The sequence below is a fragment of the Tripterygium wilfordii genome, chromosome 14 (assembly GCF_013401445.1).
Source record: "Tripterygium wilfordii isolate XIE 37 chromosome 14, ASM1340144v1, whole genome shotgun sequence".
NCBI lineage: Eukaryota > Viridiplantae > Streptophyta > Magnoliopsida > Celastrales > Celastraceae > Tripterygium > Tripterygium wilfordii.
Window position 1 is genome coordinate 2,912,774 of NC_052245.1, and position 23,539 is coordinate 2,936,312.

Below are 23,539 nucleotides of genomic sequence, written 5' to 3' on the forward strand. Positions count from 1 at the left end.
AGTTGATGATCGCAGGGTGCCGATACTGCTGTGGACCTTATGAGTATTTTCTACTGTATCTTCAATTCTCGATTTATCACTTCCTGTTCTCTGATTCGACTTGGGGAAAAGGAGATGACGAAGAGAGAAATCGAAGATCTGAAGACTGAAATCATGGAGTTCGTTCGTTCATTCAGGTCTGATTCTACAGATTTTCAAAATTTGTTCCCCTGACCACTAGAACAACCACTACCGTTCCCCTCCGTCAACTGACTTTTTTTCGTGATTTTCTTGGAGTTGTATTGCATAATGTTCTTGCTTTGCCTCTATCGATTTTCAAATTTTGTTCCCCTAAAACCCTAAACAACCACTGTTGTTCCCCTTCCCTGACCTTCTTTTTTTTTCAGAAAAATAAAAATTCACAATTTCACTTTTTTATTTGTCTAACGGCTCCATTTTTGAAAATAATATAAATAGTCTGTGGCTCCTTTTTCAAATTCAACGGTCCTATTTTGTTTTCCTTAAAAAATTCTAACGGCTCTCTCTAAAATTATCTCTAAATCCTACTCTGTGTCTCCTATTTCAGATTTAAGGATTCTATTTGTAAAATAATTCTAACGAGTCTCTAAAGTAGTTTTTCTAATCCTACTCTGTGCCTCCTCCTTCAAATTCAATGGCTATGTTTTTTGAAACAATTCTAACGGCTCGCTCAGAGAATTTCTCTCTTAAGTTCTCTCTGCGTTCTTTCTTCTTCTAAAAAAATTAGGGTTTCTGGCATCCTCTTATTTACGTATTCTGTTGTCTTCTTCTACCTTCTTTTGATGCTTGCCTTGAATACTCTCAGTGAATGCTATATTTGGTTTTTATTTGTAATTAGGATGGTGATACGTGTTAATTTGTTTTGATTTTGATACTAAGTGTCGATTGTATTGCTTATCTTTAATTTCTTTTGAGTGGATACTATCTGTGTTTTTCGTTTGAAATTGGATGGGTATGTGTATATCTTCCCGATTTGATACTTCAGCCTGTTTCACTATCAACAGTTGAATCTAAAATCTGAATTCATCTAAGTTTGAAACCATAATGTTGTTTATTTGAGTAATGATATCCATAGTTTTTCCTGTTCATTGCCACTCTCTCTGTGCATATGTCAATGGTTAGTGTTGTCCATTGTGATGACACCCAAGTGGTTTCGAATTGCCTGTTTGAATGTGGGGATGCATGGTATTGTCTGGAACTATAGCTCTTTTTTTAGTTAATTAGGGATTTCGTCATACAACTTATTTTGAGATGATTTTGCTTTTGGGTTTCGATTTTGTTTTGTTAATTTATATTTTCATGTTCTGGTGTTTTTTTTTTCCTGGGAAGGATTTGTGTTTTTTTTGGGTGTGTGGAATTTTCTTTTCCCCCTTTTGATTTTTTGATTTGGGGATTTTTCATAATTGTGGATTTGATTTGATCATTATTCTTGATTTGATGATTTATTTTGATTTGTTATCTTTATTCATAAATTTTGTTTGGGTTGGTTTGACGTGACTTGGCTTAGTTTAGGCAAGGGTGATTCCTTGCATGAACAGAACTGAGAGTTCCATTCTGCCAACCAATAAAATTGTTTGGGTTTTTGGGTTTTTTTTTGGGTTTTGGAATTTTGATAATTGGGCTTAGTATCGTTTGGCTTTAGGTTTTTTCTTTTTAATTCTCTCTTTTTATTCTTTTTGATTTTTATTTCTCGACAGTCAGTTTATGATATTGAAAGTTTAAATTGTAAAGTTGAAGTTTTTTTGTTTGAAGATTGGTTCAACTTCACTTGGTTTGGTTCGGTGTGACTTGGTTTAGACAAGGGTGATTCCCTGCATGAATAAACCTAAGAATGGCTTGGCTTGGTTGAGGCAAGGGTGGTTCTTTGCAATAAAACTAAGAATGGCTTGACTTGGTTTAGGCAAGGGTGATTTCTTGCATGAATGAAACTGAGAATTTCTTCCACCAACCAACAAAAAAGTGGGTGTTTTTTGCTTTTGGAATTTTGATAATTGGGTTTAGTAGGGTTTGGCTTTAGGGTTTTTTTTTTTAAATTTTTATTCTCTCTCTTTTTTTTAGTCTTGATTGTCAGTTTAGAATATTGAAAGTTTAAATTGTAAAGTCTGAGGTTTTTTTTGGTTTTAAGATTGGTTGATTTGGTTCAACTTCGCTTGGTTTGGTTCATTGTGGCTTGGTTTAGACAATGGTGGTTCCTTGCATGAATAAAACTAAGAATGGCTTGGCTTGGTTGAGGCAAGGGTGGTTCCTTGCAGTAAAACTAAGAATGGCTTGGCTTGGTTTAGACAGGGGTGGTTCCTTGCAATAATCCTAAGCATGACTTGGCTTGGTTTAGACAAGGGTGGTTCCTTGTGTGAATAAGACCGCGAATGGCTTGACTTGGTTTAGACAAGGGTGGTTCCTTGCATGAATAAAACTAAGAATGGCTTGGCTTGATTGAGACAATGGTGGTTCCTTGCAATAAAACTAAGAATGGCTTGGCTTGGTTTAGAGAAGGGTGATTCCTTGCAATAAACTAAGCATGTCTTGGCTTGGTTTTAGACAAGGGTGGTTCCTTGCATGAATAAGACCGCGAATGGCTTGACTTGGTTTAGACAAGGGTGGTTTCTTGCCTGAATAAAACTGAGAGTTTGATTTCGCCAACAAGTAAAGCTGTTTGGGTTTTTGTGTCTTCTTTTTTTGCTTTTGGAATTTTGATAATTGGGTTTGACTTTTTTTAAAAAATTTTGCGAGTTTGAGGTTTCTTTTTTATTTTTAAAAATTGTGATTTGAAAAAAAGTTTATGATATTGAAAGTAGTTAAGTTGGAGATTTTGTTTTGAGATAGGCTCTGCTTTGCTTGGTTTGGTTCAAGTTATGATGGTTCCTTGCATGAATAAAATTGAAAATGACTTGACTTGGTTTAGACAATGGTGGTTCCTTGAATGAATAAAACTGAGAATGGCTTGCCTTAGTTTAGACAAGGGTGATTCCTTGCATGAATAGAACTGAGAATTCCATTCTGAAAAAAATCATACAACGTCATTGTCACAAAATAAATAATGTTGTTTGTGTTTTTATGTTCTCTGACTTCTCTCTCCTTTTTTTCAATTTTGATAATTCGGTTTAGGTTAAACTTTGTGTGATGTGGTGTGCTCGGCTTGGTTTAGACTAGGCTTCCCTACCTGAGTAACACTGGGAATTTCATTATGCCAAAAATGTGTGCGTGTTGTGATTGATTGCATATTTACATGAATGTTATTTTGATATATTGTGGCACTTGATTGTGAATAGTATTGAAATTATGGTAACTTTAAACTTTGTAACTGCCAAATAGTTGAAATTGATTATAAATATTAAATGAAACAAACAAACTACTTAAATACTGTTAACAAATACCAATACTGGTTAAAGACTGTTGAGGGAGCATCCATTCTTGATTGGGTGGGGGTTAGAAGAAGAAAATTTGGAGCAAAAGAAGGACATTTTGGAGTGATTTAAATGGATCCCAGTTCTTGGTAAGTAGCCCTACCCATGGTTTAAAAATTTCCTTTTATACATTTGTTTATTTTAAGTGTAATCAGGCCTAAGCTTTTTAAAAGTTTCATCAGAGAGAAGCTCAGTCAGAATTTTAGGCTAAGTAAAGGAAGAGATCTTGTTAAGAAGAGTGTCTATTATGTGGAGAATGTCGTTTTTTTCAGATAAAATATTATGGGAAGGGGTAAGCTACGATACGTGGAATGGTTTGTTAAGCTACTTTAAGACAATGTGCTATGCTCTCAATACAGATCCTGATTCTTTTGATGTGCTACTTTTAAGTTTTAATGTTGTGGTGCAGGTGCTTTATGGCATTCCTTACAGGATAGGCTAAGTAAGGGTGGCGAAGATGAAATATATTTGAAGCTTCGTACAAGCATAGGTTTGTTCATGAATGGACAGTCTGCAAGTTCTTGAACATTTTAGTTAGGATAAGCTAAGTAAGGGTGGCACAATCAAAGCCGAGATGAAATACATTTGAAGCTTCGTACAAGCATAGGTTCGTTCATGAATGACAGTCTTCAAGTTCTTGAACATTTTAGTTAAACTTGATTTTCTCATCATTTTCGTGGAAAACTTGAGCAATTGAAATGTGATTTTTTTCGTTGTGCATTTCGCATTGTCATCTGATATGATTTTTTTCCCAATACTTCCGCTAAAGCTAATTGATATACCTGGACCGGACCAACGTTTCATGGATGATTCGGTGGTAAATTTTGGAGTGTTTCATAGCTTTACCTACTTTTGAAATCTTATGTAACAATTGTTATTGTTCCTGTGGGTGGTGTTGTTTTCAGAATGCATAATGAAAAAAATGTGACTCAAATCAGGTTTTCTTTTCCTTTAATTTTTCACTTTGGCTAAATGAAAGCATTATGTTGTGTCTTTTTGACCTCCTTGCATAGGTTAGCGAATATGCTGAGCGCAACGATGCCATTTTGCTAGATGTCTCTGGTGCGCTCGTGTCATTGGTATGTCTTTATAATATGCTGAAATATAATTCAATGGGCTACGAATTTGAATCTGCTATGTGTGGACATCTTAATTAGGGAGGTTCTTATATGGGCTTTCAACTGAGCCTTACTCTCAGCTTTGATGCTGAAGGCTTCATTTGATTTTCTATTTAATTTCATGTAAATTACAACCGTCCATTGACCAAAAATAATTGGTTTGTATTTGTGTGTGCTCTAGGGTCCAAATAGCTATTGTGATTCTTTGCTCTTGCATGAAATCTTCACTTCTGTTCAAATATCTATCTATGTAGCTTTTTCATCTTTGCTTCTCTGCCAGGCTTCTCTACCAGAGATGGATGAGGCTACAAATTTGAGATGAGGGTCATTAGGGGTGAACACAATTTCTGGTTCAGTGACATTTCCATGCCAACAACATTACGTAAGGTAAATACTTAAACCCACAACTGTATTTCTTTGTTTATGTAGGAAAAAGGGTGAGGTTACTTATATGGGGTTCATGTAGTTCATAAGAAGAGCCGAAGCCGAAGCCGAAGTCAAGTCTCTAACAGCAAGAAATCCTCCTTCTTCTACCTTAATCTTGCCAAGGTGGTGTTGGACATCAAATAATAAAAGTGTAGAGCATGGATGTAAGTTCGTTGATACTCACTCATACGTCTGTCCTCCCGTGTTCGTCGGTCCTCGTGCGTTCGTAGATTCTCCCATTTTCATCCTCATTTATGGTGTGTTGTTAGCACAAAATCCTTCCGTGCCAGCCTTTTATTGTCATGTGTGCTCACTTTTTTTATCTGTGATTTTTTGACAGTTCCTTATGGTTATTCAGCTTGATTTATAAATGCAATCAAATATTTTATTTGTGCTTGAGATTGTTGATGCCCTTTTGCCTTGGTCAAAATTTATTGCGCACACATAATGTAGTAATCAAATGAGGCTTCGATATATACCTACATATGATTTACAATCGTAGGATAGGAGACTAAGAAATGAAGTCATTTGTACATGTTAGATTTACAAGCTTATTAATGGTCAAGTTAGATTCCCTGATTTCATCTTTGTCAAACTGAATATTTCACAATGATTGGTTTGACCCTTTGGTCTCCCATTGATTCATAGTCAAGGCATAAAATTGCAGGCACTAAGAACTTGACATTATATGTTAACACCATCAAAATTTTCGCATCTATGCCTTTAATGTTTTCGCTTTTTGCCTAGGTTGACTCAATGAGAGCATGCTCTCCTTCTCCTACCCATCACAAATCCACACCTCTCTTGGTAAGGACAAAACTTCTTGGATGGTTAGTATAAAATTAATGTTTCAAACTTTCTTCTATGATGCAATTGCTAGCATTTGACGTTTTACTTTGTGCTCTGGATAATGTATTGTGCTACCTTCTTTTTCTTCTTCTTCTTTTTTTTTTTTGCATATGGAATGAGCTTTTTGAAAAGGCTGATGTTGGAAGAATATGAAGAGTGGATTTTTTTCATTAGGAACCTTATTAGATATTATTAACTGCTTTCTTCCTTTTGTTCTTCTGCGGCTGCTGCTGGACTTCTGTTATTCATTTTCTGTACTTTTTTTAAGTTGTGGTTTGTTCAAGTTGAGTTTCCAGGAATTTTATCAGACCTACTTAATCTGATAATTTTCTCCTCATAATGTTATGCTTAATGTGTTTGGTGGATGTCATGGTTTCCATGTTTTGCAAATTTTTGTAATTTTGTATCGAGTTGTGGATTTGAATTGAACAATTATTATGTGTAATTTTGTTTCCATTTTGTTAAAAATTATTGTTTCACAAGAAAACACGATTTTTCAATCTTCAGTTGATACATTGAGTTGAAGGAAATTGTTGTACGAACTAAGTATTGCATCCGGTTGTGTAGCATAATTTTTTTTTTAAGTTTCCTCACTCGTTTTTAATGGTAATAGCTCCTGGGTGGGTGTTAAATTGAATTTGAGTTAACACATTTAATACTTTAATAACAATAACATATATTTTTTTATTTAATTGAAAATACACCAATATTCTCCCACATCTTTTAAATAAAAGATAAAAATATACCTAAACATAGAGGACTGTTATGCATTATGAAAGCGTGCTTCAGCATTGAACATTCATTCATTGATAAATCAGCAACCTCTACTCCGGGGTTAATAGTTGACCCATACTTAACTATTACTGCTTCGTGGGCAGAACATTTATAGTAAATGGTTTGTGTCACGACTCATCAGGACGACAAGGATTTGAACAAATGTTAATAAAACAATCTACGACTACTAGTAGTATTTTTTTTAAAAAGAGCCCACACCTCATATAAAACGCAGAGCGAACCCTGGTGTTAGGGTACAACAAAAAAATTACGGGACCTTGCTCCTCGTCAGACAGTTGAAAACTCGGGCGCAGGAATTTGACGACTCTCACTGCGAATCTGGAGAGCCCTCGCTCGCGAAGGTACATCTCTCCCTCTAGTCTATGTGCGTCTAGGGTTTTGCTTTGCTACTATTCTGTTACGATTCTACCAAAGATTTTGGTTGGTATCGTCACCCAAACCAGGTCTAGCTTAGAGTTTTGGTTGCTATATGCAGAGCTTTAAGTTATTTGATTACAGTTTTGTTTGGTATGTGTCCTTTTTTTTTGTTATTTCTTTATGATCATTGAACCCTGAGTTATAGTTCGTGTATTCTTTTCCTATTCGATTCTTCTTATCTTTTGCAGCAATATATTTTATTTTGATTGAAAAGAAGAGGTATCTTTCGCAGCACCATTGATATTACTTGTGGGTATTCTTATGTTTTGAATTCTTTGATTTGATTGATTCCATGGATAATTTCACTGGAGTTTGTGCCCAAAATAAACTAATATCATTTTTTTTTCCATTTTCTCCCAAATTTCCTTTATCAATGACTGGTTACTTATTTGTTTTGTTCTTATCATGTTATACATTGAGGTATTTTGAGTCTATAATATCATGACTTTGTGCCAGATGTCTTAGTATTTCTGAAATATGTTGTATAGTTTGGCCTGGTATCTGATATTTCAATGCTCTTTAATTGTTCATAGACAAGTATAATTTTGTTTTTTTAATTGTTCAGCGAGGTAGGGATTCGAAACACTGTCCAGCTTGACTGCTTGATACTCCTTGACTAGAATTTTCTACTATAATACACCTTCCATACAATGTTGCAAAAATCCTTCTAGTCGGCCGACTAGTCGCTAGTCGAGGCTTACCGCTTCGACTAGAGGGTAATCGGGTCACTTAATCGGTGACCCGATTAAATCCCAACTAGTCGGCCTAGTCGTTTGTTTTTGACAGAGTTCCATCCACCTGAGAACTGCGACAAACTCCGAGTCTCCAAACGGAGACCATTGCAGGTCATTCTCCAAGACAAAGACACCCTTCATCTCATTCTTGGTTGGTTTCTCAGCACTACAGGTGAGACTCCGACCAACGAGAACAAGAAGAAGTCTCTTTAGATCTTTCTGTCGTCTGTCGTCTTCAGCCATCTCCTCCATCTTTGGTTTCTCCGCCGCACTTCAGAGTTTTTTTGGAGGAGCTTCCAGTCTTTAGAGCCCTACTAAGGCTTGAAGTCTATGAGGCCTCTCCTTTGGGCCTTGCTTTGGACCTCTCTAATGATTTCTCCTGGCCCATTACAATATCTATTACTAATGACTCAAGTTTTGTAAATCAGATAATCTTTTCGTTATTTGTCAAATCAGGTCAATGTCTAACGTCTAGTTAAACGACTAAAATGTCTAGTTAAACGACTGATGTTGCCATTTTGGAGAGAAATCAATACTATTTTAGTACCATAAATTTATTTTACTTGAACATACATATATTTCACATGTAGAATTATTTTTAATATAAATATAAATATAAATATATTATATTTACATATTTTTAATATAAAAATATTTTCCTGAAAAATATTTTCATTTATATTGTGTTTTTACACATATATATAATATGTATTGCATATATATATATATATATATATATATATATATATATATATATTTTAATTAAAAAAACTCAAAATGATTAATCCGATTAATCCCCGCGAACCGCCTAGCGGCCGACTAGCTATTTTTGCAACCATGCTTCCATATATACTGTTTTGCAATGGAATTTCTCATTAACTGTTCTGCTAATAATGACCATAGTTAATTTGTTGCCTTATGTTTCTCTGAGATTCGAATTTTTCTATTGTGCTTCTAGGAGGCAATCTGTATTGCAGCAATGGGGGAAAGTGGGAAACGATATCGTAACCAGAGGGATTATGATGGCGACAGTAAGAATCAGAAGAGACGGTTTAATGACAAAAATGAAAAAGGAAATGACGAATTGGTTGTTTATAGAATCCTATGTCCAGCTAATGTTATAGGAAGTGTAATTGGTAAAAGTGGAAAGGTGATCAATTCCATAAGACAAGAGACGGGAGCAAAAATTAAGGTGGTGGATCAATTTCCGGGTGCCAAGGATAGGGTTATAACAATCTACTGCTATGTTAAGGAGAAGGAAGATGTCGATGTTGATGATGAATTCAATGACAAAGAGCCATTATGCTCTGCTCAGGATGCGCTTCTTGGGGTTCATGCTGCCATTTCTAATGCAGTTTATACTGCTAGGGAAGCTGACAAGAAACACAGAGACAAGGAGGAATGCCAGATTCTCGTGCCATCAAGTCAGTCTGCAAATATCATTGGAAAGGCGGGGGCAACAATAAAAAAGTTGAGAAGCAAGACCAGAACTAGCATCAAGGTTACAGCCAAGGACACTAATGACCCAACTCATGCATGTGCAATGGACTTTGATAACTTCCTTCATGTAAGTATCTGTTGTTTCACTAGATTACTTCTGCAGTTATGTTCTGCTGGTGGTAGAACTGAAACTTTGGAAGTTATTGTTGAATGGTTCTTGTGGTTCTTCAATTAACATCGGGTCTTGCCTGGGGTTGAAATCTTTAGTTCTTTACTGAATGAGGCTTCACTGGCATGGCATAATATGTTAATACTAGTTTGTACTTTGTACATTCGTTCTGCCATCCTGGAATCCTTATTTCTGGCCAGTTTAAGGGTTTTCTTGTTAGGGTTTTCTTTTCTTTTGTAAGGATGGGGTAAATGATATCAGAATAATATTTACATGTGAAGTATATCATTCAAAGTGTTTTGCCTCTTAAGCGGATTGATAGCCAATGTATATCACGTATGTTAACTAGTAAATATGCCCTCAATTGCCATATACAGTGTCTTTCTTGATTGGTATAATTTTTTATGCAACACAATTTGTATACCAGTTCTTTGATAAATTTTATCACTTTTCATGGTTACCCTTGTTTGCTGGACTTGACTTTTCTGGGCTGTATTTAATTTTTTTCCTTTGATTGTCTTCCATAAGTTCGTTGTATTTTAATTTCCTTTTTTGTTGTTTATTGGCAATTTTTTGTGGATTCTAAAGTTAGGTTTTCCTCCGTGTAAATAGATAAGTGGTGATTCAGAGGCTGTGAAGAAGGCATTATTTGCAGTTTCTGCAATCATGTATAAGTTCTCACCAAGGGAAGAGATTTCTCTGCTGACGACCATACCAGATGCCCCTCCCAGCATTATTATACCCTCAGATGTCCCTATTTATCCTCCATCTGGGTTGTATCCTAATACAGATTCTCTGATTTCTTCTAGACCACTTTCTTCGATTTTAGGTGCCACACATGTTCCTGATCTTCAGGGTTTTGGGGACACAGGGAATACCTGGCCTGTTTATTCATCTGCCCTGCCCGTTGCCCCTGGTTTTGGTGGTCCCTCGCGATCTGAGGAGTTAATTATAAGAGTTTTGTGCCCCTTTGACAAGATTGGGCGTGTCATTGGCAAGGGAGGGGGTACCATTAAAAGTATAAGGCAGGATAGTGGTGCGCATGTTGAGGTCGACGATACTAAACATGATCGAGATGAGTGTGTCATTACCATCACTGCAACGGAGGTATTTCCGTCCCTTTCCATTTTTTTTTCCGTCTCCCCCTCAGTGGTAAACAGAAAGATCTGATTGTAGAGACACACATAATTGTGCAGTATTCTTTGGTGTTTGCTAATTTTAATATGAATCTATTCGGTTTAAAGTTTTCTGTGCTTTTTTCTTCTGTTTTTTTCTCTATAGGTTCATGACATCTCATAGTTTACGCAACATGGGGCTTATAGTATGATGCCTTCATGAGAAGTTTCGTCTTTCTAATGGTCATTGTAGGGAGAGAGTTTAGAAAGACGTTTTTTCCTAGGTGTCAATAGTTTATTGTGATAGCTGCAATGAGGGACAAGTGGCTTTAGTACTTTACTGCTATATGGGTTCTCTCGCGTATGTGTTGAATTTTTTTTTCTTGGTCTTCTGTTAATATTATTTGGACTATTTATATTTTTGGTGAACAAGATTTCCCTGGAGTCACAATTTTACAATCTGCTAGGTAAGATTTAAAGCTGTCCATTCTATTCAATTGTAATGGAAGACCAGTCCTTTAAGATAATTTTACACTGTTAACCCCGGACCTTAGAAATTAAAAAGCCCTTTGTTTTATCCTCCAATTCTTTAGGTTCTATCTATTCCTGATTATATATCCTTTCCATTTCTTGACTCGTTGCAGAGGGCTACGCTCTTCATTAGATGGGCCAAAGCTGTTACTGGTATCCATATTCTTTTGAACTCTCTCTTTGGTCCCCTTTTGTTATCTCTTTCAAGAATTGCAGGACTTAAGTCTTCATTAATCTAGTGCCAGTGATTCTGTTAGGTTCCCATGATTCCATGAATAAGAAACACTCCTTTTATCATTAGGGTAAATGATATTTTTGAATGACCTTCTTGTTTCCTCCTCTTTTTCCTAACTCCACAAAACCTAGAAACATTTTTATAATGGATTAATGGACACCTCAATATGATTGCCCTCAGTGGTGTCGGGGTGTACAAGAGGATGCAACTTATTAGAATAGATTTTGCCCGGTTGAGTGGTTCTTGGAGTGGAAAGTAGAGGAGTTGGATGTTGGGGTGTTGACAGCATATTACTGGTTATATTCCCTTCTATTCTCGGTTGTGAAAGTAGTTATATCTGACCACATGGCTGTGGGGTTGAGAAAAAAAGAAGGCTCCCCCAACCCCCCTCTTTTTTTCTTTTTTAAATGTAGAAAATACATTCCAATTATTTTAGTGCTAAAGTAAACTGCATTAAGAAACATAGGATGTTCCTATCTGTGGTGGCATTTAAATTTTTTCACCTCACTTTGTGGGAATTTAGTGGTTGACAGATCATTTACTATTGTTCTGCTGATATGCTCGATCTTGGTTTTCTTCTTATGTAACCTATATGTTGATCATGCAATGTCTATCGTTTGGCAGTCGCCCGATGATTTGAGATCGATGGCAGTTGAAGCTGTGCTGTTGCTTCAAGGGAAGATAAATGACGAAGATGATTCTACTGTTACTATGCGGCTTCTTGTTCCATCTAAAGTTATTGGGTGTATTATTGGAAAAAGTGGTTCAGTTATAAATGAAATTCGCAAGAGAACTAAAGCTGATATTCGCATATCAAAAGGAAATAAGCCTAAGCGTGCTGACATCAATGATGAACTTGTTGAGGTAGGTTTGATAAATATTGACAAACTTTTATACCTTCTCTTACTTTCTTTTTTTTGTGGTTGACCATATACCTTACCTTATTAGGTGGTTGGGGAGGTGGCTAGTGTTAGGGATGCACTTATCCAGATTATTTTGAGGCTCAGAGATGATGTGCTGAAGGATAAGGATGGGCACCGTAATTCTTCTATTGCTGCTGATTCTCTATCTTCTGGTGGTACTGGTATTTCAATGCCATCTCTTTTGTCCTCTGTTCCACCAGTTGCACCATTGGGTTATGATCAGAGGGCTGAATTTGGAAGTGGATTGGGACTGCTTTCTTCGAGCAACTTCTATGGATATGGATCTTTGTCATCGGTATGTTAATACTAGTGACCACTAAATCAACCGCCATCATAACCTGCATCTGCATCCTTGCCATTGCCATTAGTTTTAACTTTTAAGTTTTAAGTTCTGTGTTTATGGTGCTTGACTAAATCACGATGCTGCTTTTTTAACACTCGTTTGCCTTTGGTATTTGATACAAGACTTGAATATTGTATGTTGGATGCTAATTGTATGCAACACATGTGTCACTATTCTTTCTTTTACCAGGTGGGAGAAAAAGGCTATGGTTCTGTGTCTTCATATTCATCCAAACTGTATGGAGGGTTAGTAGATTGAATCGATTTATAACTTCTTTGATATATGATTTATTTGCCTTCTATATCTCCAATCTTAACTTTTTTTTTGGATCATACTGCCATGTAGTTTGCCTACACCTTCGGCGCTTGAGATGCTGGTCCCTGCTAATGCAGTGGGCAAAGTACTGGGTAAAGGAGGAGCAAATATAGGCAACATTAGAAAGGTGGTTCATCTTCACTCTCGTTATTTCATGGAATGAAATGTCTGGTTTTGTTATCTTGAATTCTTGATAGTTTTTTTTAATCTTTTGCAGTTTGTTAGAATGTTTAGCATTTGATTGAATAGTTTTTACAGAATTCCCCCTCTGAAATACCATTTCCTGCTTGCCTGTTTCCATGCAGTTATCTGGAGCAATGATAGAGCTTTCTGAAACCAAATCTGCTTGGGGTGATCGAATTGCTCTTATATCTGGCACACCTGAGCAGAAGCGGACCGCTGAGAATATGATTCAGGCACTTATAATGGCCACCTGAGTGCTAAAGACAGTTCCTGATATCTGAAGGTGAAGGTGTTAGTTAGAATCTTGGAATTGTTTCCCTCAAACATTTCCTCTCCATGGTTTCTTTAGATTTATTCTAGAGAGGACTTTGTTATCTAGGCTTCTTCAAATGGACTCTTGTTTCCTTTCCTAACAATATACCCGGTGATCAGGCTGGAAGGTTCACTGCTGGTTTATAGTGGTGTGTTGTAGGTTTCCATCATTCTTCTCCAACTGTGGTATCCTAGATCTTTGTAGGGTCGTTCTCCCTGCATCTTGTTATATCTGGTCTTCTCTTTTACTTTGTACGCTTTCATCTTGTTTCCAGCATTGTTATGCTCTTTAAACTTGGTTATCGCACCAGGAATTACTTCTTGGTTACCATAATGGTCAACTTCATGAGTTTTGTGTGATAACTTCTCTGCTCATGTGATCATTTTTCTCATCTCATCCTCCTGTCTGAAGGATATTTTCTATCGATGGTGAAAGTGAGATGCTTGTTAACAATATTTTCTTCCTCATTCCTCATTTGCATTAATATAGCTTAAAACAATGCATTCACTTCAGGAGATAAAAAGTACATACTCTCTGTGGAAGGCATTTTCATCATCTTCTCTCTTGTAACTCGGTTATTTTTTTCCCGAGTTTATAAAGGGCATTAATCCCCTTATCTTAAAACACTACTCGATTTTCAAACTTCAAGGCCCTTATTGATGTTTGTTACTCTGGACTCACATCATGCATCTTATGAAATTAACACTGTTTGGTGTATGCCCAAAATTGCCATGATTTATATTTATTATTGTAGGACATGATAGTACTTTTCCAGTCCCCACATAAGACTTCCTGGATTCTTATTGTGCAAGTTGGCTATTGCTTCAGGTCTTTGGATGGTTTCCTTGCTCTTCCTGGACAGAAGATGATGATATAGGTAGAAGTTCTCCTAGCATAGGGTTGGGAATACCCTGTTTAATGTGTGTATAAATTTATCTTGCCTCCGATCAATCCTATGCTCTTCCGAAAGGACTTGATTTAGTGAAAGGACTCGTAGAAATTCATCTTACCTCATTTTTTGATACGTTACATTTGTTCGTGAAAGGACTTGATGCAGTGACGTCGCTTTTTATTATCTGGTCCTTCCTCTATAGTACTAACTGATAATGTTGAGATGAAATCACTTTTTTCATCTCTTGTTATAAGTTGTTTCCTAATGTTCTATGAAACTCAGTTTTTGTCTTCTATGTTCTTAGTTGAAATGGTCATATGGTCCATCCAGCAAACATCAACACAGCTTATATTCCGAGACACGATCTCTTTTGAATGAAATATCCCTATGCCCTTTTTTAGGTTTATCAAAATCAGTAACAGCTGCCCTTCCAGTTTTGTTTTCCCAGCATTGTCAATATTCTCTTTGTTATCTTCATCAATGTTCACTTCCCTCAGCCCAAAACCGAATTCAAATTCACTCTTTTTGCTATATACCTTATGGCACCACAAAACGGGTAAATTTCGAGACAGTATAGTTCTTTTTGCTATTGTAGAGTTCAACTATTTCTAATCTGAAACCCTCTTATTTATTCCTGCCTCAAAAAATGTATTCCGAAGCAAGTAATGGTCAATACTGCAATGCTTGACTTATTGAAAGTTCTGGTTGCCTGTCTATTTGTGGATCGTCGTATAAATCTTTCACAATAATGTACACATGATCTTACTAAGCAAGCTCTGCTGAACATAGACTGATGACTTTTCCTGATGAAGGGAGCCTTTCAGTAAGTATGGTATCTGGTCTTTTCATCTATCTTAACTATGCCTTCACAGAATACGATATAGGAATGCATATCCTTCCCTTTCACTCTCTGATTCTCACCCATGACTTGTCCGCGCATCTGAGTCCCAATGGCGATGGGTCTGATGAAAAGTTTTCTTCTTTTATGGGCGAATAGTTGATTTATATCATTGCAGTATTGATATGCAGTAGAGGCGGAACAGTTTTATGAATACGGTAATGCATTTGTTGATGTACATGTAAATGAGCAAAGAATGTTTTGCTGCAATATATTTCTCATGTCTAAGCTGATGATTATGCCTTTACAGGGCATGTATGTTTTTGAACTTTTACGTGTATTTTACCTTAAATCTGATTGATGAAAAAGAACCCCCTTGTAAGCATTGTCGAAAATGTGTAGTGGAAGGTGAAAATTCGTGGTTCTGTGCTATGGAAGCCTGAATATGTTCTTTCATCTTTGGATGCTTTTCATTGATTTTTCTGTACTTAATTTCTTCAAAATTGTCCAATGGTAGCTTGGAAGTTCTTGTCTGGATCTAGTTGTCGAATATGATAATCGTATCAGTAACCGATTTAATTATATCTGTTGCTCATACTCATAAATTGATATGAGATGGAAGAACAGAGTATTTGTTAGGATAGGCAGGTCGGGTCTCGACTTTTTGTTTCGTTTTCTTTTTTCTGGTTTAATATTCAAAGTCGGAAGTGGGTCGCCGTGTTTTCTTTTCTTGATGGTGTCTGGCGTGTACTCAACTAAACTTCCACTTCCTCTAGCCAACTATGATAATGCGCAAAAAAAAAGAAACTTCATTAACGGCTGCTTCGCTTTTGACCGTCAATTAAAATATAATTTTTGCTGTAAGAGAAAAGCTTCAACGTGATTATGGAGGTAGTGGAGGGCCAAATGTGGAATTGCGCAACGCAGTTATTGGGATTTGGATTTGCTCTGGGTTGCGTGCCTCATTCGACGCTGATTTCGTATCGATAGATGTAGGAAAATATCAGACGATAGCTTAGAGAGAGAGAAACTTTATGAGAACCGGATTCAGGAGTGAAGATCATTTTGTTGTATTGAATTCGATAATTGAATCATCATAATTACTATTTTTACTGATCTTCAATCAAAAAGCAATCCATCTGTTCATGGCGACCACGATGAGGAGTTTGGAATGTTTGATGAAGAGAGTCTGCAGGGAAAGCAGGAGGAGTTATGGTGCTCTTCCTGAAGGAAGTGCCCCTTCTTCTTCTCAACAACTCATCAACTTGGAGCACGAGTACAGCGCCCACAAGTCAGCTTCCTCTTCTCTTTCTCTCTCAGATGATTGTTTCTTATTCGAGAATTCTTTTTCCATATCAACACCGAATTTCATCTTCGTGTTTTTTGGTTTCTGCTTTTCATTTCTTCTAATGGTTCCAGACATGGCTCCTCTTAGATAGCCATATTCAATTTGACATCTATCCCTGTGTGGTGTCGTGTTGCGTGGATAGGGGGAGGTTTTGAGGCCCTGCGCCGTAGTAGTTCAATGCGTGAATTTTGATTGCTATACTACGATCAAATTTGATCTGGTAGTCATTTTCAATTTTGCTTGCCAGTCGTTTACTTTGATAATTTGATGAAGGCCAAAGTTTGATAGACCGATAATTAATCAAAGAAGAATGATGTGGAATGGAGGATCATTTCTTACACAATCTGCTATTAACATGCACAATTTTTTTACACTTGAGGCTCTTCCTTTTTGGCTTTTGTTAGACACTGTGAAAGCATGATATGAAGGTCATTTCTATGTGCAAGCTTTTTTCATTCATTGTGTAATTCTTGCTGATTATATTCTTTAAGATGTATTTCTGATCAAATGCAGTTACCACCCTGTTCCCGTTGTATTTTCTCAAGCCAAAGGATCATCTATATGGGATCCAGAGGGCAACAAATATCTGGATTTTCTCTCAGCTTATTCAGCAGTTAATCAGGTAATTTTCCTTGGTAGCAACAGTATATTATTGCATATACCTTCCCTCCCCCATGGGTTTTCAGAAGATATAACGTACCTTTGCCAAGTGAGATAATTTTCTATTGCCAAAAGCCATTCCCATTGTGCCTCTTCTGGAAATTAATGTGGTCCATTTTAGTGGACTTCTTATTGAACTGGATAAAGCACTTAAAGATATGTTGAATTTGACTTGGACATCAGTCTAACTTCAAATATTCCCACTGTAGGGTCATTGTCATCCAGAGATCATGAAAGCACTCCAAGAGCAGACAGAGAGGCTCACTCTCAGCTCTAGGGCCTTCTTTAACGATAGATTTCCAATATTTGCAGAGCGTATAACGAGTATGTTTGGTTATGATATGGTTCTACCTATGAACACTGGTGCAGAGGGTGTGGAAACTGCTCTGAAGTTGGCAAGGAAATGGGGTTATGAGAAGAAAAAGATTCCCAAAGACGAGGTATAATCCTTGGAGAATGATGCCTGATGTGAGAAATACATTCTGACTTTGTTTGCTTTCTTCCAATTATATTGTCTGGAGCAGTTTACAATTGAGGTTGCCAAGTGTGATGCCATCCTTGATTGCCCTTGTTTCATTGTGTCCACGTGGGTTTTATGAATTGATCATAAGTTTAGGGTTGATATGATACATGTCCCCATCAAGTAATATGAACGAGGAATCAAACAGTTGAAGTTTAGGATAATGAAGAATTTCAAGAATTTTTTTTCGCTGCTATTGAGTTTGTGCAAATGAGAATTAATATGATCACTTCCCTTGAAGATGTCTAAGACACATGTGATATGGTAATATTGCAAGGAGTGGAAACATTATTTTAATTCATTGCCTTGCGCTTATCGGTGGTTAGCCTTAACCAGAATTATATTCTTGCTATATTTATGTTCTTGTCTTCTATACAGTCTATTAAACCACCTCGGTGGGATTTTTCGCTTGTTATTATAAAATATTTTACTTTATTTCTAGCTCAGGAGTATAACGGATTATGATAATTTTTTATTTCTTGCCTTCTCCAGCATTCATCTTTATGTTTTAGGGACTAGCTAAGTTGATTTGTTTAGACATGTACACTACTTAACTAATCCTTGTGCAGGCCATTATTGTCTCTTGTTGTGGCTGCTTCCATGGTCGTACATTGGCTGTCATCTCTATGAGCTGTGACAATGATGCTACTCGTGGTTTTGGCCCATTGTTGCCTGGCCATCTTAAAGTTGATTTTGGTGACAAAGCCTCTCTTGAGAAAATTTTTAAAGGTTTGCGTATACAAATATTTACGTTTTATCTTACGTTTAATTCTTGGAAACAGTGGTAGAGTTGTTGGAGTGCAACCTAAAGGTTAGAGGTTCAATTCATGGAAACAGCCTCTCCACTGCAAGAGCCTTATGCACAAGAGATGTTTAGTTTTATCATACGTTTAATTCTTATGGCACTTCTTTACCTTGTGCTCAAAATTGCTCGAGGCCTTTTTGGTTGGAGTTACATAAACTCTTCTTATTATTCACATGTAAAATGTCGACGCCAGGGCTTTTTTTTAACAAAATGCAGTTTTTGTTTGCCGTGGAGCACAGATAATGGAGATCGAATAGCTGGATTCCTTTTTGAACCCATTCAAGGGGAGGCTGGGGTATGTATGTTTTGGAGTTGAATGGTATGTTAATATTCCCTTCTCTCCTTTTCACCAAGAACTATTCTTTTTCTGCGCTTCTCTGTTGATAGGTTATAATTCCTCCAGATGGTTATTTAAAAGCTGTCAGAGATCTTTGCACTAGGTATAACATCTTAATGATTGCTGATGAAATACAAACTGGCTTAGCAAGGACAGGAAGAATGCTAGCTTGCGATTGGGAAGAAGTTCGCCCAGATGTAGTGGTAAGGCATCTTTTCTTCTTTTACGATTCTGACGAGTCTACCCACCTAATGGTTTTGTGGACATATCACTTATTGTGTCTCTTTCTTCAACACGAGCTGGTACGACAACATGGCTTGTCGACCCAGCTCACTAAAATCTGCCCCACATGTTCTTTTCCTAAATTAGTCCATAAAATAATGGTGGATCATGAGGACGTGACTCTCATCTGTTCACTTCTGCCGTTCTGAAGACATTGGCCAGCAATATATAAGTATGCAGTGGAATTTCCCTCATAGCAAACTTGTATGCATGGATAATTTTAAAGGTTTTGTAAATTAAGAGGCCAAGCCAGAGGAAAGTTTCAATGTTTGACACCGAGTATCTCTGTGAATACGTTTGCCATTAGATCCTTAATTGCGTTAGATTTTTTTCATTCTCTTCTATTTGATTTTCAATGATTTTTTTCTTTGATGGTTAATTTTCTTTATTGTTTGATATCTCTAAAAGCTTTTCTAATTTCTTAATTTCTTTTTTCATTAGCTTGTTGTAAATTTAATCTGTGATTATAATCCTAGATTCTTTCAGACAACAAAAAGCGCTAATACATGGACCATTTTCCTGAGTGATTGTGGAGAATATATGTAAATGTTGTCCCAAGGACATACTTTATTCTCTTCCCTGGAGAGAAATTTTTTAAATATAATGGAGAGCTAGCAACCTATGCTGTTTGAATCAATTTTATGCACTGCATGAAGGATGTATTATTTTAATTGGTTTTTGCAGCTTTTGCCTGTAATAATTGGTATTATTTCACCTAAAATTGGGAGGGAATTCATCTTTATTAACTCATTCTATAGGTTTCTCTTTCATATTATTCCATTTGTTGAGCAACTTTTTTGTTATTGGCTTATTCAGATACTCGGAAAAGCATTGGGTGGAGGAGTTATACCTGTAAGTGCCGTACTTGCAGACAAAGATGTCATGCTTTGTATTCGACCTGGAGAGCATGGAAGGTTTGCAATTTTGGTTACTGTTCTTTCAATCTTTAATTTTCCTTACTGTTGTTAGATAAGAATGCGACTTGTCAAGTTGAGCCTCAGCAATCAATTACTAACGTTTGTCCAGTTTTTTAGGAAGGTATTATCATTTTTCTGACGGTTGGAGCATAGTTGATTTTGGTACCTGTTATCATGAGCTATGACTTGATTTTATCATTTAAAACTTTTTTATGGCAGAAATTGGGCGATTACAAACATTTTGGATTCTGGTTCTGCATTTGGAATGAACTTGTTTTGGGATTTTGCGCCATAATAGTCGTAGTTAAATACTGGACTTACAATAAATGAATAGCCGAGATGTCGGTTAAGGCAGGTTGGGTTTGATATGCTTTAAATGGGATCTACTCAGAAAGAGCTGCTTCCCACCCTTCATTTTTATAGCTACCTGTCTATCTTTTTGAGCTGTTACTTCGCCACTGGGCACCAGAACCTAGAGGAATTTTTGGAGAGAGAGAGAGAGAGAGAGAGCGAGAGAGATGACTTGCAGTCACTGTTTCTGAACCTTGACAAATAATATCTATTTGCTTATTCTTTTTTCTTTTCGTTTTTACATTTAACTCATTTCAGTTTCATTATCCCCTTATTCCATGTCTTGTCCGTAGTTACATGATCATCGTTCTGCTAACTCCATTGAGTTGCTGCATGAATTTGTCTTTCATGAGCTCATCGTTATTTTGTTTGTAAATTGTTATTTTCTCAGCACCTTTGGGGGGAATCCTTTGGCTAGTGCTGTGGCCATTGCCTCACTAGATGTGATCAGAAATGAGGGACTTGATGAGAGGTAACAAATCTATTTCATCTTGCTTTGCTGTTAACATATGATATTAATCATTGGGAGATTAGTAAATGCTATTTTCATACATTTGAGATCTTCTCCTATGTATAAGTTATCAGAAGCTTTGTTCTCTGCTAAAGTGGAGAGAAATTCCTGTCTATAAATTTGACTAACCTGCATCAAAAAATCTTCAGGAGCAACTGTGATCCATCTTCATAGTCTTCTGTTAACTCCATTTGATGATCATTCTAGTTGAGCAGATACCAACTGGTCATGTTTTGCATGATACCTGTTGCATTCATTTGTTTGGTACTTCTAAACATTATTTGTATGGTTCATTTAATTCTTACACCAAATTCATCCATGATGCTGCTGCTGGAGCAATTTTTTTATATAAAATTGATATTACTGGTAGAAGTATGCTTACTTTTCCATTTCTCCCTCCTATATGTATTTCTTTCCAAAACATTGTTGTTCTCATTATGTTACCTGGCATTCTCTTTTTTTGCAGATCTGCCAAATTAGGCCTCGAGCTCCGACACCAGCTAGTTGAAATTCAGCACCAATTTCCAAAATACATTAATGAAGTTCGGGGAAGAGGTCTGTTCAATGCTGTGGAGTTCAATGGCGAGAGCTTGTTCCCTGTTTCAGCATATGACATCTGTTTAAAACTGAAGGAGAGAGGGATTCTAGCAAAACCAACCCATGATAATATTGTTCGGTTGACTCCTCCACTGTCCATGAGGTAAATATGCTCTTTCCTCATGTTACTGAGTTTAGTTGAAAAAACTAAATGTTTTTGAATATTATATATCATAATGTTTTTGAATCTTATGTCTTCCAGTCAAATGATGTCTCTGATGCTTGTAAATCATAATAGATCATTCATCTTATGATGTTTGAATTGATGTGTTACTTTCAGCACAGACGAGCTCCAAGTCGCATCAAAGGCACTTCATGATGTTCTGGATATTGATCTGCCAAAACTGCAGAAGGCCAAGCCTGAGAAAGTCTCCAAAGCTGATTCTTCTGTATGTGACCGATGTGGGAGGAACTTGTACGGCTCCTCATAAAGATCTACAAATATGCATTTCGTCATTCAGTGCAATAACATAGGTGGGAGCTCTCTTATTGCATTGCATTTATACATGGAAAGTTTTTCTCCTCTCAAAACAAGATTGTCCTTGAAAGAAAATCAATATCAATAGACTGATGGAGGTGGAGTGACAATATGCAACTTTCACTGGCAAAAGTGTCTTATGAGTTTCTTCTGTGTCATGTATAATAATTATTATAATTGGCAGACTTTAGTTAAATCCCTTCTAGATATTATAATCTCCATAATGCAAAGTAATCAGGCAGGTTTTCTATCATTCTACACCACCTCCACAAGCTAAACCCCGAAAACTTTTTAGCAGTTTAGCTTGAAAAACAGTTTCATGTTCCCTCTAGCTACGGAAAGCTTTGGATTGTAGCTGGATTTTTATAATGGAATGCCACCAACTTTGAGAAGCTTTAGCTGTTGTATTATATGATTACTTTTATGTCAAGTATTCTCTCTTGGAATTCAGCATCTTTAATTACTGTACTTCACTTAGTTGCCTAGATTTGCTGCTCACATGTCTCTCTCTCGTTTGTTTGTTAATATATACGGTTGATGTAAGGTGGACAAAACCTACTTTTTAAGCAAATGTTTGGTCTTATGCAAATTGAGAGAAAAAAGCCTCATGAAATGTAGTTTTCAAAATCGTATCGTGTAGCTTAAACGATATTTTGTAAACAAAAAATCGTTGTGACAATCAATTCACAGTTTTGACGGTCCAACTAGTAGCACGGTACGATGTTTAAAATTATACTATCGAGTTAGATCCTGCTCACTATTCACAAAGTAGCTTACTTTGTTCTTAAGCATACTTACGTAAACATTGGTTGAAGATCCAATTCTATAATAAATCACGCCAAATACACAGCACACAAGATCTTTCCCACACACATTTATCATTTCAAATGGGTGTACGTAGTTAAAAAGGGGATGCAATTAGTGTTTACCTTATATCATTTCAAATGGGCGAAATAATTGGGCTAGACGAGACACATTGGGCCTGTGTATTGGGTCAAGCCCACGATAAACAATGGCTCAAAAGAGAAACCAACTTCGGTTAGGGATGCCCCACGAGCCAAATATCAAGTCATGAGTTGATGCCCTACCTATTCCTACACCAACTAGTTAATCCCCTACCTTAAGAACCAATTAAACGCGTATCTGGCTATCTGCTTTGCTTTCATTACCTTAAAAGCCAATTAAAATCCCACCAAATTAAATGTAGCTTAAACGGAATTCATGACGCAAAAAAGTGATAGATTTTTTTTTAAATACCTAGAAAATATGTTTGCGGTTCAAATCGAACTTTGATCATTAATCGATTATCAATCGAGCCACCTCTCATTAAGTCGTCGTTAAAAACTGTAGGTGATAGATAGAAAGAGTTCTCTCTTTCATTTTTCGATTTTTGAGAATATTTTGTAATTTTTCTAAATTAAGAATCAACTTCCTTTTAATTTATGAGAATTTATTACCATTTTTTTTTTTGAATACAATAGATGGGAGGCTCAAACTCGAGACTCTATGAGATATCACACGCATGAGGGTTATCTGAAGTAGTTGTGATTTGTGATTCTCGAGAATTTAATTTACTACACTTTTCTTCTTGCCTAAGCTATCTTTTTTTTCTCAAATTTATTTCCTTTTTTGTAATATTAATTTTCTGGGGATTTTTTTTTTATGTCTCTCTCCC

At 36.4% G+C, this 23,539-nt stretch overlaps 2 protein-coding genes across 5 annotated transcripts; both read left to right on the forward strand.

Annotated features, from left to right (window-relative positions):
• The first annotated feature begins 6,794 nt into the window (after positions 1 to 6,794).
• On the forward strand, positions 6,795 to 17,028 carry LOC120014448 (KH domain-containing protein At4g18375-like). 4 transcript variants are annotated; one of them, XM_038866406.1, is made up of 9 exons: positions 6,795 to 6,951; positions 8,720 to 9,328; positions 9,983 to 10,477; positions 11,876 to 12,115; positions 12,200 to 12,469; positions 12,707 to 12,762; positions 12,863 to 12,959; positions 13,138 to 13,298; positions 16,920 to 17,028. In XM_038866406.1, the coding sequence occupies exons 2-8, from the start codon at positions 8,741 to 8,743 to the stop codon at positions 13,267 to 13,269; spliced, it is 1,878 nt and encodes a 625-aa protein (XP_038722334.1). In that variant the 5' UTR covers positions 6,795 to 6,951; positions 8,720 to 8,740; the 3' UTR covers positions 13,270 to 13,298; positions 16,920 to 17,028. The 4 variants fall into 4 exon arrangements, with proteins under 4 accessions (XP_038722334.1, XP_038722333.1, XP_038722332.1 ...); XM_038866405.1 differs by lacking the exon at positions 16,920 to 17,028 and adding an exon at positions 14,157 to 15,495; XM_038866404.1 differs by lacking the exon at positions 16,920 to 17,028 and having other exon boundaries at positions 13,138 to 13,783.
• Positions 15,808 to 22,294, forward strand: LOC120014449 (ornithine aminotransferase, mitochondrial-like). The gene is made up of 10 exons (XM_038866408.1): positions 15,808 to 16,349; positions 16,920 to 17,028; positions 17,276 to 17,506; positions 18,156 to 18,315; positions 18,631 to 18,686; positions 18,779 to 18,931; positions 19,827 to 19,924; positions 20,670 to 20,750; positions 21,256 to 21,489; positions 21,667 to 22,294. Exons 1-10 carry the CDS (start codon positions 16,204 to 16,206, stop codon positions 21,815 to 21,817), a joined length of 1,419 nt encoding a protein of 472 aa, XP_038722336.1. The 5' UTR covers positions 15,808 to 16,203; the 3' UTR covers positions 21,818 to 22,294.
• Positions 22,295 to 23,539: the final 1,245 nt, after the last annotated feature.

Excerpts from the sequence above, each read along its gene's own strand:
- LOC120014448 (XM_038866406.1), top strand. The coding sequence starts at position 8,741 with ATGGGGGAAAGTGGGAAACGATATCGTAACCAGAGGGATTATGATGGC. Across the intron at positions 10,478-11,875 it reads TTACCATCACTGCAACGGAG|TCGCCCGATGATTTGAGATC; the intron begins GTATTTCCGTCC and ends ATCGTTTGGCAG. Across the intron at positions 12,116-12,199 it reads TCAATGATGAACTTGTTGAG|GTGGTTGGGGAGGTGGCTAG; the intron begins GTAGGTTTGATA and ends TTACCTTATTAG.
- LOC120014449 (XM_038866408.1), top strand. The coding sequence starts at position 16,204 with ATGGCGACCACGATGAGGAGTTTGGAATGTTTGATGAAGAGAGTCTGC. Across the intron at positions 17,029-17,275 it reads CTTATTCAGCAGTTAATCAG|GGTCATTGTCATCCAGAGAT; the intron begins GTAATTTTCCTT and ends TTCCCACTGTAG. Across the intron at positions 19,925-20,669 it reads CGACCTGGAGAGCATGGAAG|CACCTTTGGGGGGAATCCTT; the intron begins GTTTGCAATTTT and ends TTATTTTCTCAG.